General features: G+C 38.7%; 1 protein-coding gene across 1 annotated transcript in view; it reads left to right on the plus strand.

The window, feature by feature from the left end:
• Nucleotides 1–23,132, plus strand: part of SMOC2 (SPARC related modular calcium binding 2) — a 170,180-nt gene extending 147,048 nt beyond the window's left edge. The window contains exons 10-13 of the mRNA XM_030556794.1: nt 11,621–11,723; nt 14,816–15,090; nt 18,828–18,868; nt 21,591–23,132. Coding sequence (XP_030412654.1) covers nt 11,621–11,723; nt 14,816–15,090; nt 18,828–18,868; nt 21,591–21,614 — 443 coding nt within the window. The 3' untranslated portion in view covers nt 21,615–23,132. The remainder of the gene's footprint in view (nt 1–11,620; nt 11,724–14,815; nt 15,091–18,827; nt 18,869–21,590) is intronic.
• The last annotated feature ends 675 nt before the right edge of the window (nt 23,133–23,807 follow it).

Raw genomic sequence — 23,807 nt, forward strand, 5'->3', positions numbered from 1 at the left:
CCTGATGACCTCTCGAGGCCCCTTCCAGCACTACTTTTTTTTTATGATTCTAATGATTTAATCAAGATCTCTTCTTCCACCCTCTCTGTTTGCACAAGTTCAGTTTTCTTTGTGTTTACCTTTAAACCATGATCTTCAAACACAGATGCCTACTCAGATAACATAGTTACCGATTCCTCTTTGCTGTCAACCAAAAGGGCCAGATCATCCATATATGTTAGTTTTCTCTGTATTGCAGCTGTCCTACTTATTAACTCCATACCAGGACTGGAGAGAAGTGGACTCAGCACACTGCCTTATCTCAAATCCACCATCACCTCAGAATTCTTAGAAATTCCGTTTATTGTTACCACCTTAGCTAGGCCCTAAATCCAAATGATTATAAAATATACGTAGACATGTGTGTGTATTGATTTGAGCATTAGCCTGCTAAACCCGGGGTTGTGAGTTCAATCCTTGAGGGGGGCCACTTAGGGATCTGGGGCAAAAATCTGTCTGGGGATTGGTCCTGCTTTGAGCAAGGGGTTGGACTAGATCACTAGACTAGACTTCTGAGATCCCTTCTAAACCTGATATTCTATATACACACTCTCTCTCAACAGTGGCTTTGTAATCAGCTCACTAGATATGGGTTTATTGGAATGGTTGGTAGCTACTTGCTTTTTATTTTATATAATTCACCCCATTTGTATAATCTTCTTATTCATTTCCACAGTTATAGAAATGTAAAAAGTGTAGGCTAAATTCTGCTTCTGTTTACATTGCTCTGAATTGAGAATAATTCCATTGTAGTCAGTGAAGTTGCTCAGGATTTACACTGGTGTAAATGAAAGCAGAAATTGGCCCAGCATATGCAGCCCTCCCGACAAAGAGTCAATTATAAACAGTGGAGGACTGTTATATTGACTGTATCTGCATCAATTTTTAACAGTGAAATACTCACAGAAGGCCAGGAATAAATGGGATCATTTTGTGAACCTCCAATGGCACCGTTTGTCCAGAATTAGAAGGGTACAAAGCAAACAATGCCTCAGAAAATGCTGCTAATTTTTTATTTTATTTATTTGCAGTGGTGGTGCAGGAGTTTGGAATATCTACACTGAATTTTCCAAGATTTAAATATAGTGTGCCAGACTCACTCTGTGGGTTCTGCCAGCTTGTTTGAGCAGAAATCAGCTTGCTGGCCCCTAACAGTGGAAAGTCTGCCTGCAGTGGGATTATAGAGGTACAAGCCATCCACAGCTCCTGCTACAGCACGGAGCTTAGAGCCAGCCAGCACTTGCTCCAAATATGGCTAAGGCCAGCCTAGGAGTGAGCAAGGCCAGGTTGTCTGAGAGACGTACTGATCTCTGTATCTTCCTGGGAACCTCAACCAAAGGAGCTCCCATGGAACTGCAGATGGGAATTTAAGATGCTTCCACACCAGGGAAGGCATAGGAATATCATCTATAGGCACAGCTTTCCTGTAGGCACCATTGGGTGCACACTGATGTTTCTGCACTTGTTTCTGCAGGGATGAATCTGTCTCATTAGTGTTTATCCACCACAAAGTACAGTGTGATTGGTAGAAACCAATTAACAAAGGCTGGCATATTTAAGTGTGAAGGTGAATTTAACTTTCCAGTCATCACTGTGGCTTTCCAACATTTTTTTTGGTTAAAAGTCAGGAACTTCTCTTCCTAAAAATATGAGTTGATGCTTCTAATAATAATCTGTGCATTTGGAAGGAAGAATGTGTGCGTAGAACATGGGGCAGACTAAGCTCTTGGCACTCAGCTAATTAGGAATTTCTCATAACTATAACCGTCCTTCTTTAGTCATTTAATGGGATAAAAGTTTTCATAACTGCTCTGGAATCCTAGGGACTGAGATTATCGGAGCTACATAAACAGCACCTAAGGAGAGTTCATGCCCTAGCTGGCATTGACATGGCCATATTGATTTTAACCAGAGTCACAGATAAAAATAATTAGCACTAAATATACAACCCTGATGTCAAATTGTCAGCTTGATCCAGCTCCCATGGAAATCAAGATACATGCCTCGGTTTTCCTACCAAAATCAGTTTTTGTTCCCTTAATTCCTTTTTTCGCTTCCTAATTTTTTTCAGGAGAAAAGAAACATGTTTTCTCACTCTAAACAGTGGGGTCGACCTACTTACTGTTTGTTGTGGACAATAAATTGTAGTGACAATTGTTGAAACATATATTTCTATGTATCAGCAATACTCCTCTTTTTGTAACATGTTCTTTGTTGTAATTTTTTGTCCCTAGCTGTCTTCTCACTTTGTTCTTGCTGCTGCTTTTTTGTTTTTGTTTTTTTGTTTTTAAGAATTAGGGTAAACAGAGCCATCAAACTCACATACGTGGCCAGTTCATTACCTTCTACCATTCTGCATATCTAATTTACATGAATGTTTTAGAAAGGATCTATAAATGTTTTATGGGCAGGGCTGTGCAGATTAAGCTCACTGGATATGGAAGATTTTGTTCAGGAAATACGTTGTCCTTGCAAAATGTTTAACCCAGTAGGAACTACATAAATTATTTGTCTGAAGTATTCGTAAGAATTAATCTTTTGAAATACACATCTTGACTCCTATATTAACAGTAAACACAGTTCTATGGGAGTGAAACTGCTGGATCATTCCTGTATTGCACAGACATACAGCTAACTTGGCAGCTGAATCTATAAAAAAGATTAATGGACGATACAGTGGCAGTGAATGTAAGGTCCAGAAGCCATGTTTTTACTTATAGCTCTCTTTATGGCTTGTTTAAGAAAAAATGCACTACTGTGGTGCTGGCATTTCCAGTGTTTATAAAAACAGGGCTTGCTGTTCATCTCAAGTTGTATTTACTTTTGAAGTTCATTAATTTTCCTGACAGAGGCAGGTGGCTTGGTGAAACCAGGGTCATTTGGGAAGCACGAGTGTTCTGGGAGAATAAAAACTGGCTGCTTATTCTACAGTGAAACCTTGTTTTTTCAAATTCCTCAGCTGCTTGTGCTTTGAGCTTAGAAACCTCACTAAGCATCTGGGTGAATGCTTTATTGTTGCTAGCTATCATTCATCTCTAGCTGTGGAGTGTCGTGCAGGCAGACTTCACTTAATAGTCACTTCATGTGGAAGGTTGGAGAGGGAAGAGGCAATGTGAACAGATGCACAGTGGTCTGATTCTCTAAGGTCAGCCCATGCAAAATCTCCCCAGGAAAGCAGAGAATAAAACCACAGTATACTGGAGAAAAGAAATATGTATTTCTTATCATCATAATGTTATCTGAATGGGTCTATTACATCTGGACTCCCGATTTCAAATAAAAGCATTTCAAATCAGGACTGAACTTCATGAAACATTTGACCGTTCGGACCTGACTCTATAAAGCTTTAGAAATTCTTTAAATCAAAAGGACTGAATACATACAAAGCTAGTTACCTGTACATTAGGTAAGATACAGTAACTGCCTTCCCCCATATGAATGTATTTGAATAGGGACCTGAATCTACACAAAAAAAAATATGGGGACTTGTACTGAGAACTGTAGCAGCCCATAGGGGAAATCAAGATGATACAAATGTGAAGAGACATGTTCCCCTCATCTCCTCCAGTAGTTGTGCCAATGAATATATCTATTCTTAAATATCTCCTGTAATTAGCAGGCACAAGCTAAACTGAAACAAGTCAGGCTTAAACATGTTTAAAGGTTTAGGGGCTTTTGCTGATTCTGTGTTGCTTCTGGCACCTTCAGTTTTTGACCAAGGAGTAGATTAACTTTTGACATTCCACAACCTTGTGCGTAAACATTCACTGAAATTTAAACCTGGCTTGTATTGGTTTAGCATGCACTTGTAATTTAGGGCTTATGTACCTGCTGAATGGAACCAAAAATATCAGTTATAATTTCATACCCTGAGTTATTTCAGTTTAAATCTGTGTGGCTACTTTTATTTTGGTGTAAAATGCCTTTATATTCATTAGTTAAGTTGGTAAAGGGTCAATGTTAACTAAATGAAAAGCATTTTATACTGAAATGAGTGTGCCACTCTTTCATGATTTCTCTGTCCTCCACTCCCACACAGTATGCCCAACTCAGTTTTCTCCTTTCTCTCTTTCTTCACTTCCTTTCCCTCAGTACTGTTGAATGTTGCACCTGCCCAGCATCACTGTGTTTGAAGGTGCCACCAGTTTTAAAACTGCTACTGTTGCTGAAGATGTTGGGAAGGCGCTATTGTGCACACATGCAAGAATAAATGCAACAATTAGTTTTGCTGAAGGACATTCCCACAGAGAAGATGCAAGGAGGCACAGTTAACCTAACATACAGATTAGTGGTCTAATGGAGAAAGCATCCTAGTCATCCGTAATGGATTGCCATCATGTAATTGGATCATCCTACTGTAATACTATCTGAGACATTTAATAAACTGCACGCCATAAATTACTTCACATTAAGTCAGCGGCACTGCAGCCTGGCAGACATACACTTTAGAACCATAATTTCATTCATCTCCATCTGTAATTTACCTTATTGTGCTTCTGTCATTGCAGGATGACAAATAGTATGTATCCATTTATTTAATTCTTATTGCACAGTCTCCAGGCTAAGGACAGTGGCAGATTTAACTCAGAATTTCCCTGCTTTTTGTGGGTAAAAGTCAGACACCCAATGTGATGCAAACATCACTTTATTGTTCAATAAAATACACTATATTGCATTTGGTTCCAGGGATCCATTCCACACATATGCCGATTTTCAAAGGCTAGTTTGAAAGCCCAACACAGTTACCCAGACCTCAGTTAGTGCCCTGCAGTAGTTATTTGGATGCTGATCAGTTAGTTGATCTTCATTTTCTTTCAAATGAATTCTGTGTACTGATGTAGTCCCTGATCCCACAACATGCCAACGCACCCTCAACTCTCTTTGACCCCAGGGGGAGTTGAGGTACTCTCAATACTGCATAAGATCCCATCCTGTAAAACCACTACACTGAGCAACTGTAGGACTTTTCTTTGTTCCTTTGTTTTAGTCATTTCACAGTTTCTTTTCTTTAACTAAAGTTTAGCCACTGAGACCTGAAACCACAAGCTGTCGAATGTAGTATCAGGTATCCATGAAGGTAACACAAATGCCAGCTCCAAGCTAAGGCTATATCACTTCAGATTTCCAAGGATTAGCCCATTCCATGGTAAAATAACATTTTAGTGGTTCCTGCTAGCTCTTGCTTTAGCTCAGTTTCTGTCAGCATTTCCATTTTGTAAATCCTTGTTTTAATTAGTGCTGCAAAAACTCACTCTGGAGTAAAATTCAATCTATAACTCATTGGCCTGGGAGCAGTGTGTCTCTCCCCTCCTCCCCTGTCCCTCCACAGTTGTACTATAATTGAAACTGGTGGGAAATAAGTTTCAGATGTCTTTTGGTCGTAGAAATGGTTTCAATTTTAAAACATGAATTTGAGGAATTGATTCATAACTTTGGCTACTTTAAACATTTTAACATAAATTAAACAGACAGTTGGCAGGGTATTGGAGTTTATCAAGTGGATGGTATCTATCCTTCCCTTCTCCCACCCCCAGGGCACCATGTGGCTACCATATACCTCTTGTCTCACATCTATTTCCCCAATTCCTGCACCAACTCACCCTACTCCTGTCCAACAGTGTGTTTGGAATCCACATGGCACAAAGTGTGAAGACATTCTTTGTTGGTTCCAAAAATTTCTGCTTCCACTTTAGCAGCAGAATTGCACCCATTTTGCTGCATCTGTGGAACTCCCCCCATTTGTGGTGTGGGGGCAGGGTTTGCCCCATATCCAATTTCCATTCACAAAAAAGGCAGTTCCTATATGGGTCTGAAAACATCCATAAAACACCCTCCCCCGCCCCAGACTGCTGAGGTATTGCAAGGTTCTTTAACTAGTGGCTGATTTTACATGCCACATTGTACTGTACTGCAACACATGGGGATCATAGTCTAGTAGGAGGGTTCAGCAGTTGCCCAGGACACATTTCTAGATAGCACATCTTGAAGCAAAGCTACCAGCTTTGCAAATATTTCTGGGCTGAATCAGTTTGAGAACTTTATTTGGAACTTCCTCCATCCTGTTGGTTTAAAGGCAGATGATTACCAGTATCTGAATACAGTCTTTTGTGGCTTGTGTTAGCAAAGGGTGGGTGCAGTTGGGATTCTCACATCTGCAGTTGGAAAACGTCTCGCTTAGTCAGAGAAATCCAGGGAGGTAAAAGTACAATATCACATTGCAGCAAAGGGCACATTTTTCCTGCAGGTTTCCAAGAAGTAGTCTGCTTAAACTAATTAATTAATGTGGAAATCATCCCCACTAAGCATTTCCTTACACTTCCATTTTTCCATTTCCCTACAGAACTGTGCACCTTGCTACTCATGTCATTTCCGGAATTACAACAACATACTGTTTTGTAATTGCTTTTCTTTCTTGATGGACATTTAAATTGTTGTAATTTATTATTATTGTTATGGATATTTTGTACTCATCTCCTAAAAGGAAATAGCCACCTGACAAAAATGTCTAAGTAACTTAAAAGTAGTAAATTGTTTTTAATTGAAATGTAGTTACTGTATTGCAACACCCAAAATAACATTGACATTCCTAACAATTGACATTCTAAGTGACAACACAGAGGATCAGCTAGCTGAGGTGCTTTTATTAAACTGAATTTGACAAAGTGTGGTTATGATCAGAAATGGCACTTGCATACTTCAGTGACAGGTGATTTTGAAATACAGTATATCCGACAAATGTAATCCTGTAAAAATGGCACCTAGTTATTTTTCTTTCCTGGGCCTTATGATTGTTCTGTATCACGTTTGCTCTGTTTACTGACCTACTCACCATGCTATAGCTTCAGAAAAATAAACTGCAGTCCAAGTCCTGCAATTGGATCCATGTGGGTGGATTGCAGTTTATATTCCATTTAATACTGGATGAACCTCAAAATGTCAGGAGCTTGGGTTCATATTATCTAAACATAAGCATTCAAAATATCAGATGCTTCATCAAACAATCCAGACCCCTGAGAACTGCAAAACTGGGCTGGATATTGTGTAGGAAGTCACTGCCTCAGACAATTTCTAAAACACCCTGTTTCCAATCAGGCATAGAGTAAAGCAAGAACAATGTTTCCTCTGAGTCGGTCAGTGCTTTTGCTTCAATTTCCAGCTAGAACCAGGAAAACAGAAGTGCGCCAAAAAAAAAAATTACAAATAAAGTCAGCCAAAGTTTTTCAAGTTTTGCTTTGAATTTTACATGACAGTTGAGAAACGTCTTATATTTCAGTCCCATTCACCTATGCTCTATCCTCAAAATTACATCCCTGAAAAGTCAGAGACAGTTGCATCACTAACCTTCAACACCATATAAGGCAAGAAAACAGTTTTTCACGCTCTTTATATTGTATTTTAATGATTCTTCTTTTATTGCATAACCAGAATAATAATAGTGCTAAAATATACTCTCAGCAAACTGCTTTTGCCATTATCAAAAATGTCTTTGTCCAACTTCAACATTTCATCACTTGCAAAAACTAATTCATTGGCTCATCTCTTCTGTTATTCCCATTACTCCTTAATTTTAGTGTATTTAACTATATAAGTAACATAGTAGTCTGTCTAATGAACTTGGACTAACAAAATTAGACATATATATTCCAAGCGCTAAATATTTTGGATTTTAATATATGAGCTTAAAAGATATTTCTTTTACTACCTCTCGCTTTACTATTCTCTCTGGTTTTCTTATATTAAGACAAAGAAAATTCACATAAAACCTGCAAAAACACAGGTTTACTAGAGAGTTGAAATCTACCTCCCAGCCCAGGGTTAGCAGCCTGGCCTGTCTGTGCCATGTGTATGAGATACTGGGGCAACTGAATTTTAAAGCATAGTGGATCTATAGCCTTCATCTGGCTCATCCCCATCCTATCTCACTGGATCCTTATGCACTGGACCACATGAGGTTGGCACAGAGACCCTTTCAACAGTGTCCAGCCCACCTCTAGCATGACCCCTCTGCAGGGTTTAAGTGCTGAGAATGACTTCACCTGTCCCTCTGCACTACAGGTGAACTTCACCAAAAGGGAAGAAGGATGGGTTTGTGGTTAAGGCATTGAACCAAGACATACAAATTAGGAGGTGCTCAAATACCACACGGATACAGGTCACACAGAGTTCCTAGACAGACCGGAATTTTCCATTACTTACCTGAACAAAAGCAAACCTCCAGTCTTTTATATAAAACTACCAAAACTACAAGCATGCTCTGCCGAACTTTACTCTGCGTTATACTTGTGCAAACCCACTGAAGTCAAGGGGGCTACATAGGTACAAGTGATAAGAGCCTTTGGCCTGTTGTTTAAGTCTTGTCACATGGAAAAGCATCTATAATCTTCAAAGGGATTTCAGTAAGTGTCGGGTACTAGCTTCTAGGGACAAGATTTAGCCCAATGTTAATATTAACAAACAAAAGGGAATAAAAAATCCTCATGCTCAAGTTAAATGCTATCAGACTTGAGACAAATAACTCAAGATACAATTTCCTCGGCTGCTGATGCACCAGGAGGGTTAGTGTGAATACAGCAAATGACTCCCCTCTCTAATTATCTTTTTTTTTTACCATTTAGACATTTTTACAGCACTGAACAAACACACTTTTCTGCTCATTCCTGTAAGTGTGCTGCAGAAGCCTTTCTTTTGGGATTGAGAATATGCTACTTTATCTCACTAAGGCTGGTACTCCACAGAGCTAATTCTAAGGGGAGGCATATTTATACAGAGATGTGTGTATGTGTGCACACACATGCGTGTATGCATAAATATAAAATACATTTTGTTTAATTGCTTTTATATTGTTGTTTCTAGCTGAAGTGAGGTGTTTGTGTGTTCCTGTCATGTGTGGTACGTATTGAATGGTTCAAGGTTTCTAAGGACTATTCTATATTTGACTGGAGAACGTAATTGTGGGTAAAACTATCCCTAAAGTAAACACTTAATTCTGTGTTACATCTCTGAACTCTTGTCTCCAAGGCCTAACCTTGGAGTATAACACCATGTGGTTTCAAATTCAGTCCTTTAACAACAAATTATTTACGTAAGCTGTCAAACCCACACACTATAGGCAGCAGTACAAAAAGAAATTGAAACAAGTATACCATAGTAAAAGCCATAAGACCTTCAAAACAAACTAGCCTTCCCCTTTCGGCATGCAGTCCACTGAGAGTGAATTATTCATTACAATCCAACAAAACGTCCCCCTAGCTCTGCCATTTTTGCCACAAGCTTGTGGGAAATTAAAGCACAGCATGAGGCCCCCAGAGAATTATTCTTGAGTTGATAACACCTGCAGAGAACAGAGGTTTGACTATGTTGTGATTACTGTGTAACTGCCCTCACATCAGCAAAAGTTATAATTGGGAGAAACTGAATATTTGCTCTGTGCTTAAGTGGTGAGGATTTTGTGTGGTTTCAATTCATGTTAAGTAGCAGAGTTATAACTGAAAATGTTTCACAGCAACAGTTTGTTTGTTTTAACAGTAAGATTTTTTCTTTACAAAGATTACTGTCCAACTGCTCTCACAATTTTATGAAACACACAGTTAGGAACCCCAGTTCATTTTAAGCAAAATTGCCTGTAACTGCCCTGTAACTATGAGAGGATTTTTTTTGTTTGTTTTTTTGTTTTTGTGATTTCTTGTGAATTAAGACCTTGATTTATTTTCTTGTCTGGCTTTGCTTCATATGAATTGCTAACATCTGATTTTTCAGTTTGTGTGTGTACATTATGTGTGTCTGACAGCAGGATAGATAGCTACTGGAAAACATTCCTACCCATAACCTTTGTTTCTTCCTGATGTGTCAAAGTTGTTACAAAGTGACATTAAAAAATTGAAACGTGGCTCCTAAATTAACCAATTTGGATATTAAAAATAAGCCAAAAAGAAAGAGAGAGAGAAAGAAAGACAGACACACGGAGGTCAAGTCATCTCAAGCTATTGTTTACTCTGCTAATTTTTCTTCCTTAGTGATTTTATTTTCCATAAGCACTGTCTCCATTCTCAGATTGTGTTCAGTGGAAAGTAGAGAATGACTAAAGCAAAGAGAAACTCTTCTAAGAGAGTCACATTTGGTTTTAGATATGTGCCTTTAGTACAACACAACTTGCTTCAGTGAATTCCTGTTACATGCATCTTACATTAATAAAATAGCCCCAGTGCCAAGGGGAAATATATAAGACAGGGAATTTGTAACTGCATAAATGTATTAGACATAATACACAGTGGCTTCTGCTGCTGCACACAACAGGAAAACAGCTTAACCCATTCTGACTGTGCCACTGCTCAGGGCTAATATAACAGCAGCTCACTTGCTTGTATCAACACAGGACATATTAGACAATAACTTGCCAGACAAGGTTGAGCTTTTCAATCTCAGATAATTCCACCTTCTTCTTGGGGGGCCATTGTGAAGTGTAATAAAGTAATGAATCCCTACTGATACACTCATCTTCCTTCCTCACAAGCCTTCTACGCATTCCCCTCTTCTGCTTTGTGGAAAAACACTGGAGTAACTGGGCCTCCATTGAAGTATTTACCATTAATATACTAAAGATAGGTTTGAGTTGCAAAATATAGGTTTCAGTCCCCTGTCTCCTCTGCAAAGTATGTGGGTATTTGGCTCATGCTGGAGATTAGTTCAGGCCTTTACAGAGATAGGAGAAAGTATGAAGTTTGGATCAAGATCCTGGGAGTGGGGGAGGGCTGGGGAATGAAACAGGTGGATTGTGTAAGTGAAAAATCAATCTGCCATCAACTGTCAGATTATCAGCTGAATCCCTACACTCCAGATGCACTGCTTTGAGATTGAATTTTCCAGTGTATTTTTGTCCGGTGAACTATGCACCTGAAGTTCTGAACTGTGCTGTCAATCTATTTTAGAGCATTAGCTCCTTGAGGCAGTGACTTTTTTATTATTAAGTAGTATCACAGGAGCACCTAGAGGTCCCATTCTGCTAGGTGCTGTAAAGGAGACAGTCCCCCTCCCTGAGAAATTTACAATCTAAATAGATGAAACAGGCAAAAGGTGGGACAAAAGAAGTATTATCCCTATTTCACAAATGGCAAAATGAGGCACAAAGAGATTAACTGCAGACCGCAGTGGTGGTGATCAAGAGTAGCAAAAGAGGACATCTAAAACCAAGGTATTGCTGCTTGGCTTGTACCCTGCATTGTCAAGCTGTCTGATTGACAAATGGCAAATAACTTGTTTTTTCCAATGTATCACACCAACAGAAAACTTGTGTTAAAAAACAAAACAAAAAAAATCTTGAGATAAAAGGGGAAGCATCCAAACCGTGGGGGGTAGATCTGAATGCAGACTTCCCTGACTTCAAGGGTCATTGGATCTGTTTTCTGGTTCTGGTTCTGATCCATCATTTCGACCTAGACCAGGATGTGAACTTGCCCAAAGTGTGTGGAGGGCTTAAATATAGTGTTCTGATTCAGGTCCATTTCTAACAAAGAAATATTTTTGGAGTTAAATTGTTATGTGGAAAATACAACAGAAGAAAAAGGAAACTCTGTTTCCCTCCTAGGTTGTCCAGGGGCCAAGAAGAATGAGTTCCTGACCAGTGTTCTGGATGCACTCTCCACCGATATGGTCCACGCAGTCTCCGATCCATCGTTGTCTTCCAGCAGGTGGGTTTTACTTGGGTGATTGGAAATAGATCTGTAGTGTGTGCCTTTAAAAAGAGTTCTGATTGCATTTGGAAATTTAAAAACAAAACAAAACCCTTTTAAAAAGCAATTTTATTTCTGTCTCCATGAAGTGAAAACAGATTCCATTAGAACTGTTAGGGAATGTCTCCTGAAAAAATATCATGGGCTGTATCCACAAGGCAGAAACTTAAAGCCTTTGTTGTTGTTGTTGTTTTGGTGTCTGAATTCTCATCATCAGTACAGAATCAGGTCAAATAAATCACCCCATTCCAAATTTTTGTTTTCTTACTAAACTTCACTTGAAGAAAGTGGGCTGTTTTCCTTTCAATTTTGTCTGTTTCTTATAAAAATAGGGCTCTGCAGCTACAGTAGGTAGGATTTAAAATGCCTAAATACTAACAATCTTCAGGCTTCTGGGTACAAGCTGCTTACCTACCTGGAGTCAGGAATAAATTTATAGTATTGCACTATTCAAACACATTATGGGGATTTTATGCTTTCTTTTAAAATATCGATCATTGGTCACAGCTGGAGTCAAGATACTGAACTAAACTGAGGGTCTGATCCAGTAAGCCATTGTGTTTTGATGTTCTTCTCCTCTCCATGGTGCTATCCTTTACCCATTTAGTTCTATCTTCAGATTTTCCTTTATATGCTTTAGACTAAATTAATGGATTAGGACCATATTTTGCTCACCAAAGGCTGTTAAGTAAACTAGCCAGTCATGAGATTAGAGAGAAGGTCCTCTCATGGATCAGTAATTGGTTAAAAGATAGGAAACAAAGGGTAGGAATAAATGGTCAGTTTTCATAATGGGAAGTGGTAAATAGTGGAAATGGGAAGTGGGAAATGATTAGGAAATGAGGTTTAATTCTGAAGTGGCAAAATTTGTATGCAATACAAAATTACTCAAGACAGTTGAGTCCAAAGCTGATTATGATGAGTAACAAAGGGATCTCACAAAACTGGGTGACTGGGAAAAAAAATGGCAGATGAAATTCACTATTGATAAGCGCAACGTAATCCATGTTGGAAGAAATAATCTCAGCTGTAAATTAAAAAGTGATGCAGTCTAAATTAGCTGTTTCCACTCAAAAAAGAACTTAGAGTTGTTGTGGATAGTTCCCTGAAAACAATGTGCAGTATGAAAAAAGCTAATAGAAAGTTAGGAACCATTAAGAAAGGGATAAATGATGAAACAGAAAATATCATAATGCCACTATGTAAATTCATGGTATGCCCACCCCTTGAATGCTGTGTGCAGTTCTGGTTATCCCACCTCACAAAAAATATTCGAATTGGAAGAGGTACACAGAAGGGCAACACATATGATTAGGGATATGGGACAGCTTCCATAGGAGAGAAGATTAAAAAGACTGGGACTGTTCATCTTAGAAGAGTGATGACTAAGGGGTGATATGATAGAGGTGTATAAAATCATGAATGGAGTGGAGAAAATGAATAGGAAAGAGTTATTTACCCCTTCACGTAACACAAAAACTAGGGGTCACCCAATGTAATTAGTAGGCAGAAGGTTTAAAACAAACATAAGGAAGTGTTTCTTCAGAAAATGCAGAGCCAACCTATGAAACTTGTTGCTAAGGGATGTTGTGAAGGCCAAAACTATAACTGGATTCAAAAATGAATTAGATAAGTTCATGGAGTATAGGTCCATCAATGGCTAGTAGCCAAGATGGTCAGGGATGCAACACCATGCTCCTCTGGGTGCCCCTCAACCTCTGATTGCCAGAAGCTGGGACTGGACTACAGGGGATGGATCATTTGACATTGCTCTGTTCTTTCCATTCCCTCTGAAGCATCCAGCACTAGCCACTGTCAGAGACAGGATACTGGGCTAGATGGACCATTGGTCTGATTCATCATGGCAGTTCTTATGTTATTGGTTATACTCTGGCTACCTCATTGATTTCAACAGGGCTTCCAAAAATGTAACTGAAACAGACTCTGATCTTCAGTCTAGAATTTAGCATTCAGCATGTTGAAATAGCAATGAGAGTGGGAGATGCTAAAAATATAATGGTCAAAAGCAATAAAGACAGTTAATTAAGCACCTCATTTGAATCTCTGCAATTGGAATTTTTAAAAAAGCTATGGGAAGGAAAACAATAACTTCCATTTCTCAGTGTAAAGTTTGTAAATGAGAAGTTTCAATTCCTAAATCTTAGAAGTGGCTTTTATGCCGAATGGAATACTGTTTCCTTTCTTTTAATACAACGTAATGTCCTTCCATCCATATATCTCGTATATGTTTTTCAGCAGAGCAATCATGCTGTGACCATTCCTCTTCTCTCTGGAGAAGACAGAGCTATTTCTAAGACACCATGGCTTCTAGCCTCTGGATTCCACAACACACACACTCAATATTTTTCTGTGGTAACCATGTGTCTTCTGTGATTGTATATTTAAATCATAACAGAGACAAGAATTATTAATTCCTGTACTTCCCCTTCGTTATGGCAAGAAGATATTTTAGCATCATCATCTTTCCCAGAGAAACAGGAAATTATGCATATTTGTCTTTATTCTCATCTGCCTGCCTGCATTTTCTTTCTGATGTTGGCTCATGTCAGCATCCTTGAATCATGATTGGCTTTGTGTGTATTTGTGCGATGGTGCCCTCTAGTTGCTGCATCACAGAATATAAGGGACCTGCTATTAGGTCTGTGGACAGTCTTCTTTAGTTTAGGTGGCAGAGACTTGGAATTTGCAGCAGAACCAGAATTCCAGTCTCAGCTCACCAGTGGTAGGGATGTGTGATTTATAATGGTCATTTATAAAATGTTTGCATCAATATGAACATTTTTACTGATTCACCATTTAAAAACTTTCAAGTGTTTATTTAAGTGTGATCACTGTATAATAGTGGTATTCATGTTCAGTTCTTGTAAAACTGGACTCCTCAGAACATCAGAAGTTAGTCACAAATGATTTTTCAAGTCACCCTACCTCACTAAAATACCCTTATCTACTAATACTAATCTAACAATTCATAAGTAACATAGAGGACTGTGTGATCAAATGTAAAGCGTAATGTTCTGTTCGCATTGCAGGCTTTCAGAACCTGATCCAAATCATACTCTGGAAGAGAGAGTGGTCCACTGGTATTTCAAACAACTTGATAAAAATTCCAGTGGCGATATTGGCAAAAAGGAAATCAAGCCGTTCAAGAGATTCCTACGAAAAAAGTCAAAGCCCAAAAAATGTGTGAAGAAGTTTGTAGAATACTGTGATGTGAACAATGATAAATCCTTATCAGTTCAAGAATTAATGGGTTGTCTGGGCGTAACAAAAGAAGACGGTAAAGCAGACACAAAGAAACGCCACAGTAAGAACCTTTTCTAACTATCATTTTAACTAGATTTTTTGATCAGGCAGAGATTAAGTTTATAGTTGATAGGCCACAGCTTCTGGGAATCCTGCAAAAGGTATAAAAACAGTGATGGCAACTATGACTAGTTAATAGAGGTTCTTTAGTTCAAGTGGTAGGGTTGGTGTTTTTGTATCAGATGGTCAACAGTTCAAGTTCCAACAAAGGCAATAGCCTCTCTCTCTGATCACCAAATACTAACCTGTTGAAGTTATTATTGCATGATAGGAAGGCAAAAAGGGTAAGTTAGTACTAATTTCCACTAGAGAGTCACTCCAGCAGAACATGTTATGGCTACAATGAAGATACATTTGCTTGTTCTTTGGTGTCTTGCTGTGGAAGGAAGTTCACTTTCTAGTAGCTACTCGAGCCATTTCTAGAGCACCACTGAATGGCTCTGAAGAAAGACTGTCCCTCCCTCCATTAAGCGGATAGAATGGTTGCCGGTACACAGAAACTTTGAGAATTGATGGAGAGGGAGTCAAATAATTGAAGATCTTTGGAGCACTGGGGAAATCACCCACATCATCCCTGAGAATGCTGGAAAGTGGGAGACAAAGTCTCTGTTTATACACTTGTTTTATATTATAAGAGGCTGTAATTAAAATGTGACTGGAGAATAGCTGTACAGTTTGCTTAATATTTTTAAGAACATAGAATAGGGACCCCAGTCAAAGACCAGTAAACAAAACTATCACAAGTGTGATAAGGAAAGAGAAGAACATGCTGACTGGGAAACTTCTGTCAAAAACAAATTGTTCCCCATACAGCTTTTATTCATGACCAGACATTGTAGTCAGAGAAAATAGGGTAACCGTGGTAGATTACAGTCATAAAGGAAACTGGTTATTAGCAAACAAATGGATTTTGTAAAACGTATCTAATCCAACATATTTTCTGTGGATTGAATAATAATAATACTGAGTACTTTTCACCTATACAGCAGATCTAAAAATCATTGCGCAAAGGTACAGAAGTATCATTATTCCCACCTAACAGAGATCAAAATAGAAAGTTAACAGCCTGGTTCTCATTTACACTAAGGCTGCTGTACATGCCTTTGGCTGTGTACAAAGGTGCAAATGTAACAATTTACCTGTTTACATCTACTTTAAGGCCCCACTGCACTGCCAGGCAGTGCACAGCAGACTTAGTTTAAATGAGGACCAGGCCCCAAGTCCAGGTCTACATTTCAGACCTATATCAATATAATTGTGTCATTCAGGGTGAAAAATCCACACCCCTGAGTGATGTAGTTATACTAACCTAGCCCCGTGAAAACAGGTATGTCGACAGGAGAGATTCTCCCGTCAACATAGCTATCACCTCTCAGGCAAGTGAATTAACTACATTGACAGGAGAAACTCTCCCAAGTATAGGAGTGTCTTCACTAAAGTGCTACAGCTGCATCAGTGCAGCTGCGCCCCTGTAGCACTGTATGTGAAGACAAGCCCTAAGTGATTTGACCCTGGACACACAGCAAGTCAATGACAAAACTTGGACTGAAATCCAGCTTTCTTTACTCAGTCTCCTATGCTCTGCCCAATGGACCACTCAATGGATTTTGGTTGCTGGAAACTGCTGGTTTTCTGTCAAATCAAAAATGTGAAAGAAAATTTGACAAAAATAAAAAAAGCCACTGAAATTTTTTTACTGGGGAAAACAAGTTCCCCACTATCCCTAATCATTTTTAGTGTGTGTGTGTGTGTGTTTTTTTTTAAAGGTTCACCTTTAAAATTTAAAAAAGAAATAAATTCCTAGTTTGTACAATTTGGGGAACGTGTCCTGACTGATAAGCCTGATTCTTCTCTCACTTACTCCAGTGTAAAATGGGCATGACTTCACTGAAGTCAGAGTTACACTGGTGTAAGAGAGGGGAATTAGGCCTGATGTGTACAGGTGATTCCATAATCTTGAATGGGTGCAACACATGCCATATGGGCACCATTTCTTCTATCAACAGATATAAAACCAGAGAATCACAATTCCTACCTTGATTCCCCTTGGCTCCAGCAGGAAGCAGTTTCCAGCAGCCATTTACAGGGTACATGTTTCTTCCCCCATTGCACCAGCTCACTCTGCTGGTCAGCATGTTGGGAGTCAAAACTAAGGTTCCATCTACTCCGTACCCCCCCTCCACCTAGTCACTTCCAAGGGCAGTGGGAGTTGAGACTCCATGAAGCCTGCTTTCCTCCCTGCATTCAGATTAGCAATCCGTATATATGCTTATTCATAGCCTCTCACAGGCAAGTGACAAAATTCCCCTTTATACATTAAATCATAATGATCCTTGCTTGGTGGTGGGGCATACGCTGTGGGGTAGTGTTTAAAAATAAAAGGAAACGCCTCCAGACAGCCATCCGTTTTCCATGCTCTTTGTTCTTGACGGAGATTAGAATAAAATCCAGAGCAATAAATAAATGAGTTTGAGATGTCCAACATTAATTGATAGATGACAACACTCACTGAACAAATGTCAGATATTTACTGGGAAGGAATCCAGTTATTCAGCTTTCAAGTCACTCCAATGAAGAGGCAGCTTTGTTATTAGGAGGGGAAAGCAGAAAATGCACTTTTTAGTGAGATGCTTGAAATGGAGGATCTCACTTATGAAAAAATATTAAGTTATATTGCCCCTATTATGAAATGTCATTCTTAGGAGCTTCCTGTTCTCTAGAATGCTCTTATTATTGCCATAAGCAATACAAGTGAAAATATACTAGGCAAACCAAAGGGAAAACATTTTCATGTAACCTTATTGAACTAGTCTAATGGAAGTTCATTAATCTAATCTCCATAGATCTGGAACTAAATGTAACCTTATCACTAATCATAGTATCGCAGACAAGAGAAAAAGTCACCACATGATGCTGTTGTTTAAAGAACACTAGATGATTTGTCCAAGGTCACATGGAGTTGATGTAACAATGGTGTTAGTAAGCAGGTGTCCCCTGCCGCTGTCACCACATTGCCTCTCTGTCTAAGTCCATCTTAACAGAAAATCAATGATCAAGTCTGTCTTGTAGGCAAAGCAACCATCTAGCCTCATGGAAAGTTTGTGATGCAGAGCATTTCATTAATGATTGCTCATGTCTTATAAACACCTAGAACCATGGTCCATTTCCAGCAGTTCCTATCAGTTAAAACCAAGGATTCTACACAGGTTTTCTGGCGTCTCTGAGGAGATGCTGCCTCCCACCCACTTTGTTGGTGTCACTGGGTATTTTTACAATGCTGCCAGTTTAGATAAGACATTCCACTGCATTTTGGTTTCGTCAGTGGGCCCGTTCTTGTATTTCAGTTGTGCCATTGGAGTGGACAAGAAATGCAGATTTGGTCTAGATTCTTCAAAAGCAGCAAGCAGCATGGACACAAGATTTTACACTGTGGTGACTTTTCTTTGATCAAATTTACATTGCTTTACACTGTAGGCAGATGGCACAGAAAAATCTCCATTCCACTTCAGCTGCATTCTCCAGTCCTTATTGAGCAACCATTGCAATATTCTGCAGTAACGTGCCGCACATTGCTGATTACAATATTACGGTAGTGGTTTTAAGTGGAAAGCACTTTAGGTGTTATTTCTGTAATAGGGAAACATCGTTTATCCACTGACAATAAGAAAAACATACTCAGTATTGCACAGAAACAACATGCAAGCTATTCTCATGACTTTTTTTCCTCTCTTCTACCAGCCCCCAAAAATAATCCTGAAAGCACTTCGTCCAACAGGCAGGTAAGTACTGGACAGAGCTCTTTCCATTCTGCCTCTTCATGCTGTATTTTCAGCTATTATAGTTTCATCCTGAAGGCTGCACATACTAGCCAGGGTCATCTGACACTGTGACCTGGGTGGAAGGATTCATTATATTCAGCAAACAGCCTGTTTATTCAGACTGGTTGAAATTCTCACTTGTGCAGAGGGCCCACACAAAGCCTATGCACCTCTTATCCCCCATTTAGAGCTTGTCTTCACTAGTGCAAAGATGTGTTTTTAACCTACCTAAAGTAGCCCCAGCAGTTGTAGTTTTAACACATTTGCTGGTTGAGGTAAACCTTAGTTGGCAATCACGGGTTTACCTTGATTAGCTGACACATTAAAACTGTAATTTGCCTTCTCTTCAGTAGGATTATAACAAATGCCAAGAAAAAACTTTTTTCCTAGTGAAGACAAGACCAATCAGGGTATTAATGGGGCCTAGATTTCTATTGTTATTTATTAGAGTCAGTGTGCTCGGTGCTGTACAGGACACAGTTATAGACTCCCTACCCAGGAGACATTACAGTCAAAACAAGACAGACATTGAACAGATAGGATGCACTGGGAAGGCCACGGGAAGGGATTGAAGGTTGCTATTTTGGCATGGATTTATATTTATATATAATTTTAAATTAACAATTCACTTCTGGAGGGCATCATGGATAGAACTGCTGGTTACTTTTATATCAGGCATACCACAAGACAGTTGCCATGTAACCATTATTAATGTACACGAGACAGAAGCAGGTGATGAATTGGCTTTTAAATGACTAATGAAAATACATTATTTAAAGTAACAATCTAGGGGATTAAACAGCAGCATTAAACCAGACAGAATGATCATAATTATGGTTAATTAAACACCACTTCCTGTCTATTGGAGAGCCTAATTTGTCAAAAAGCAAACAAACAAATACAGGGTGAAATTGCTATAGCATTCCCCAAAGCTAAGGCAAAGGTCTTTGATTGCTACTAGCCAATTTGTTATTTATTTTATCTCTTGATTTGTTTAATGTTCGATGCACACTTCCTAAGGCAAGCTCTGCATTTGTTGTGGGTTTTGCCAGAGCAATGTAAAACGTTCTCACAGCTACAGAGATGTAATAAATTTCCCTTTGTTTAAACAAATGTTCGCAGTCTTAACTTTTCAAATCCTGCCCGCAAATCACTTACACTTCAAACAGGGCAGCCTGAAAACAATGACTATGGCGGAACTCAAAAAACGTTCAAAGGGTTATTTTAATTACATCATAGCAAATATTGGCACGTGTGTAACGCTCAGAGCATAACATGCCCCCCCTTCCCTTTTCCTGTAATCTGATTCTAACATGCAACATCTATAATGAAAGAGCCCGAATGTTTCTATTTTTTAAAAAAAAAATCTTTACTTTTTTTGCTGACTCAGAATCCATTATTTTAAGCTGTTGGAGAGAAACAATAGCCTCGAATCTTAAAAGGTTGGCTGTGCAAGCCATCTGTTGGCAGTCACACACTATAACAATGCAAAGCTACAAATGTCCCTCATATGGAAAAGGTGGCTTTCGTCACAAAAGCTTGGACTTGAAAGGAAGCCATTGGAAATTAAATAATCTGGTTAGGAGCTGCTCAGAAGAAACCACCTGCCTAAAAGAGAATAGTCAAATCAGCCACTTTGAAGATGGGCAATTGAACAAGAATCATCATGGGAAGGACTGGATCATTTTCCTTAGTAATTCCTCTTTTAATTGGAAGAGTGAACAAAGCATTACCCCACATTGAGAAACGTAGATTGTGTGAATATATAGATATAGGCACATACACCAAAGTCGATGTAGTCTCATGTGTGACTTTTCAATCTGAAATAAAACATTAATAGAGTTCAAAGAATTAGGTTAGTAGCCACATGTCACTTGCTTTACTCAGCTTCCTTACATCAGCTTCCTTACATCACCCGCCCCCCCCACACACACACGGCAAATATTCTGGGGTATATTAACAGGGATGTCATATGTAAGATGTGGTAACTGATCTATTCTACTCGGCACTGAGGAGGCCTCAGTTGGAGTATTGCGTCCGATTTTTAGAGAGTCCAGAAGAGAGCAATAAAAATGATTGAAGGTTTAGAGAACCCAACCTATGAGGAAAGGCTAAAAAAAACCTAGATATGTTTAGTCTTGGGAAAAGAAGACTGAGTGCGGACCTAATAACAATCTTCAAATATGTTAAGGGCTGTTATAATGAGGACCATGACCAATTGTTCTCCATGTCCATCCACTGAGGGTAAGAGAAGATGTAATGGGCTTAATCTGCAGCTAGGGAGATTTAGGTTAGATATTAGGAAAAAACTTTCCAACTGTAAAGGTAATTAAGCACTGGATAGTCTACAAACACCCATCAAAGATGGTTTAGATATACGTGGTCCTGCCCCATCACAGCTGTTATTATCTAGAACTGTGTTTTTCAGAACCCAAGGATGCCATAGGTAGAAGGTTGTAAAGATGTTGCTTTTGTCAGTCTACATGGACAGCAAAATAGATTAACTCTTTGGGGGGCCAGGTTTGTTTTTTATGTATTTGTACAACATCCAGCACAATGGGGCCATTATCTTGACCGGGGACTATGGACAGCACTGGAATATAAATAATAAGCATTGGTATGTGCATTAAATTACTTGCAGGCATGACTAATAATATAACCTTTTACAAAAATATCTTTTCAGCAAAGCTCAAAGAAGCAAGGATGAACAGCTTACATATCCAAGCCAGATCTCTTTGACATGTGGGAGATTTCCTCACCAAAAGGCAATAAAAAAAAACAAACCATAGTATTTGCACTTTGTACTTTAAAATGTAAATTCACCTTGTAGAAATGAGATATTTAAACAGACTGTTTTTTTAATCTGTGAAAATGTAACAGCTAGTTTTGAAAAAAATTATCACATACAATGTATGTGCCTTCTTTTGTCATATGAAATCTGTATGTGTTGGAGATGTAAAAGTTTGCATTTAAACTTTTTTTTTAAGCAGCTTTCTTGCAATCATTAATATAGAAACCTGACTCTAGGTATCTTGGTTTCAGTAGTATGCCTTGTTATTCTTTACCAATACAGTCATTTAAACATAGTTATGCTGAAAAACTGCTTAAGATCTACTGTATTGACAATTTTGTGCAAGCAGTGTTGGAGATTTTATGTTTCCAAGTCCAAGGGAGGTGTGAAAATTGCTGTTGACTCATTTTTGCAGCCTCTAAATGAATGGATATTTCCCCGCTGGTAACATTTTGTTTTTATTATTTTGCTTTCCAAAGATAATGCAATGAGAATGCAACCACTAAAGGATTCCAACAGCTATTCTATGGTTAGGGCTCTTGTAGGAAAATGTATTTTATCCATTTGAGGTGCCTTCCATTATAAATTTGACTTAGATTTTTGTTTGTTTGTTTTTGGGTTCATGTATGGGGAGGGGGATATGCCCTTTTGCCTGAATTAGTCATGCAACTAACTGAAAAGCAGTACCATCAAGTTAGCCTCTATCAAGTCCTAGAGCATGTTCCTGCAGTCAGCATAAGGCAGCAAAGGGACACAGTTGTTCAGTATTGTAAATCTAATTATGAAGAGACAAAGAAGGCTAAACAGACTTGTCTGTCTTTTGTTTTCCCTACACCTGGCTGAACCCCCATCCATTCCTGGGGGGTGCTGCAGGGTCCATGAGACAGTAAAGCTATCACAGAACAAATTATGAATAGTTGCCGTAAGGAGGTGTAGTCAGAAAAATCCCTGCCTTGGGCATTCTCTTGCTCTCTGGAAGAAGTTCCTACAAGTTTTCATACCTTTTCTGTCATGTTTTCCTCTTTCTCTCTTTTCTTTTTTTTGGAGTGCCTTAAGGGAACAGGAACTTGCAGATGTGAACTAGCAGAGAACTTGAAAAAAGGTTCAGACCTTGAAAATGAATTATAAGTAATTGAATTGATCAATGCAGTGATAAATGGACTGCTGGCATCTAAAAACCATAATATGGAGGGCTGGGCACGTTGCAATGAGCAGCAGTTGTGTAGGACCTGCCTTAGGAGCAATATATAGATTAGCTAGTCAGAAGGATGACCTGGCTCAGACTCACATATGAAAAATCTTTATTACAGAAACAAAAGTTTCATTTAAATTCCACATGTGAATATATGCTGAAATATTGCTACAAGACTGTGCATACATTGGAATTTTTTTAAAAAGAACATGCTACGGTGTTTTGGGGTTTTTTTCGGGGGAGGGGACAAATGTGTGTTTTCTTTGTAAAAGCATTTTTTATTCAAAATTTGATATCTTTTTATAATACTAAACTTTGAATTTAATCTTTTTTTAGATTAAAGCTTAGTATGCTATCAAACCTGTTCTCATTGTTTTGATTCTATGACGTGAATAGCCTCTAAGAGACAACAGAGGCTAATGAAGTAAATCATTTCCAATCTTTCCTCCAAACCTACTTCTTTTCCAGCAATCACCCACACTCTGTACCTACCAATCAAAGTTCTTAGACAGCCCCCATCTCTCTGGTTTCCACACACCTCATGAGGCAGCTTAATAGGAACATTTAATAATTTAACAAATATAGAATAAAACACAATGATGTTTGGTGTGGCTACAATCAATCACTGGACATTATACCATTTCAACCACCTTTTTTTCCGGGTTCCTTGCAGACTGTCATCTCACCTTATATTAGTTCATGTCTTTTCTACATTGTAAATTCTTCCAGATAGAAACTTTGGGTTAGATCCTCAGCTTGTCTGTAAAATGCACAGCTGAGGTATATACGTAAAAATAATAGGCTCAGTTCTGGAAGGTGTTAAGTACTCAACACCTCTCAAGAAAGCTCAGCAAGACTGGACCCAGTGTGATTAACAATAGCATTTGTAAGTAGGAATCTGACTCTAAATGACTGTG

This window comes from Gopherus evgoodei, chromosome 3 (assembly GCF_007399415.2).
Source record: "Gopherus evgoodei ecotype Sinaloan lineage chromosome 3, rGopEvg1_v1.p, whole genome shotgun sequence".
In the NCBI taxonomy this organism is placed as follows: Eukaryota; Metazoa; Chordata; order Testudines; family Testudinidae; genus Gopherus; species Gopherus evgoodei.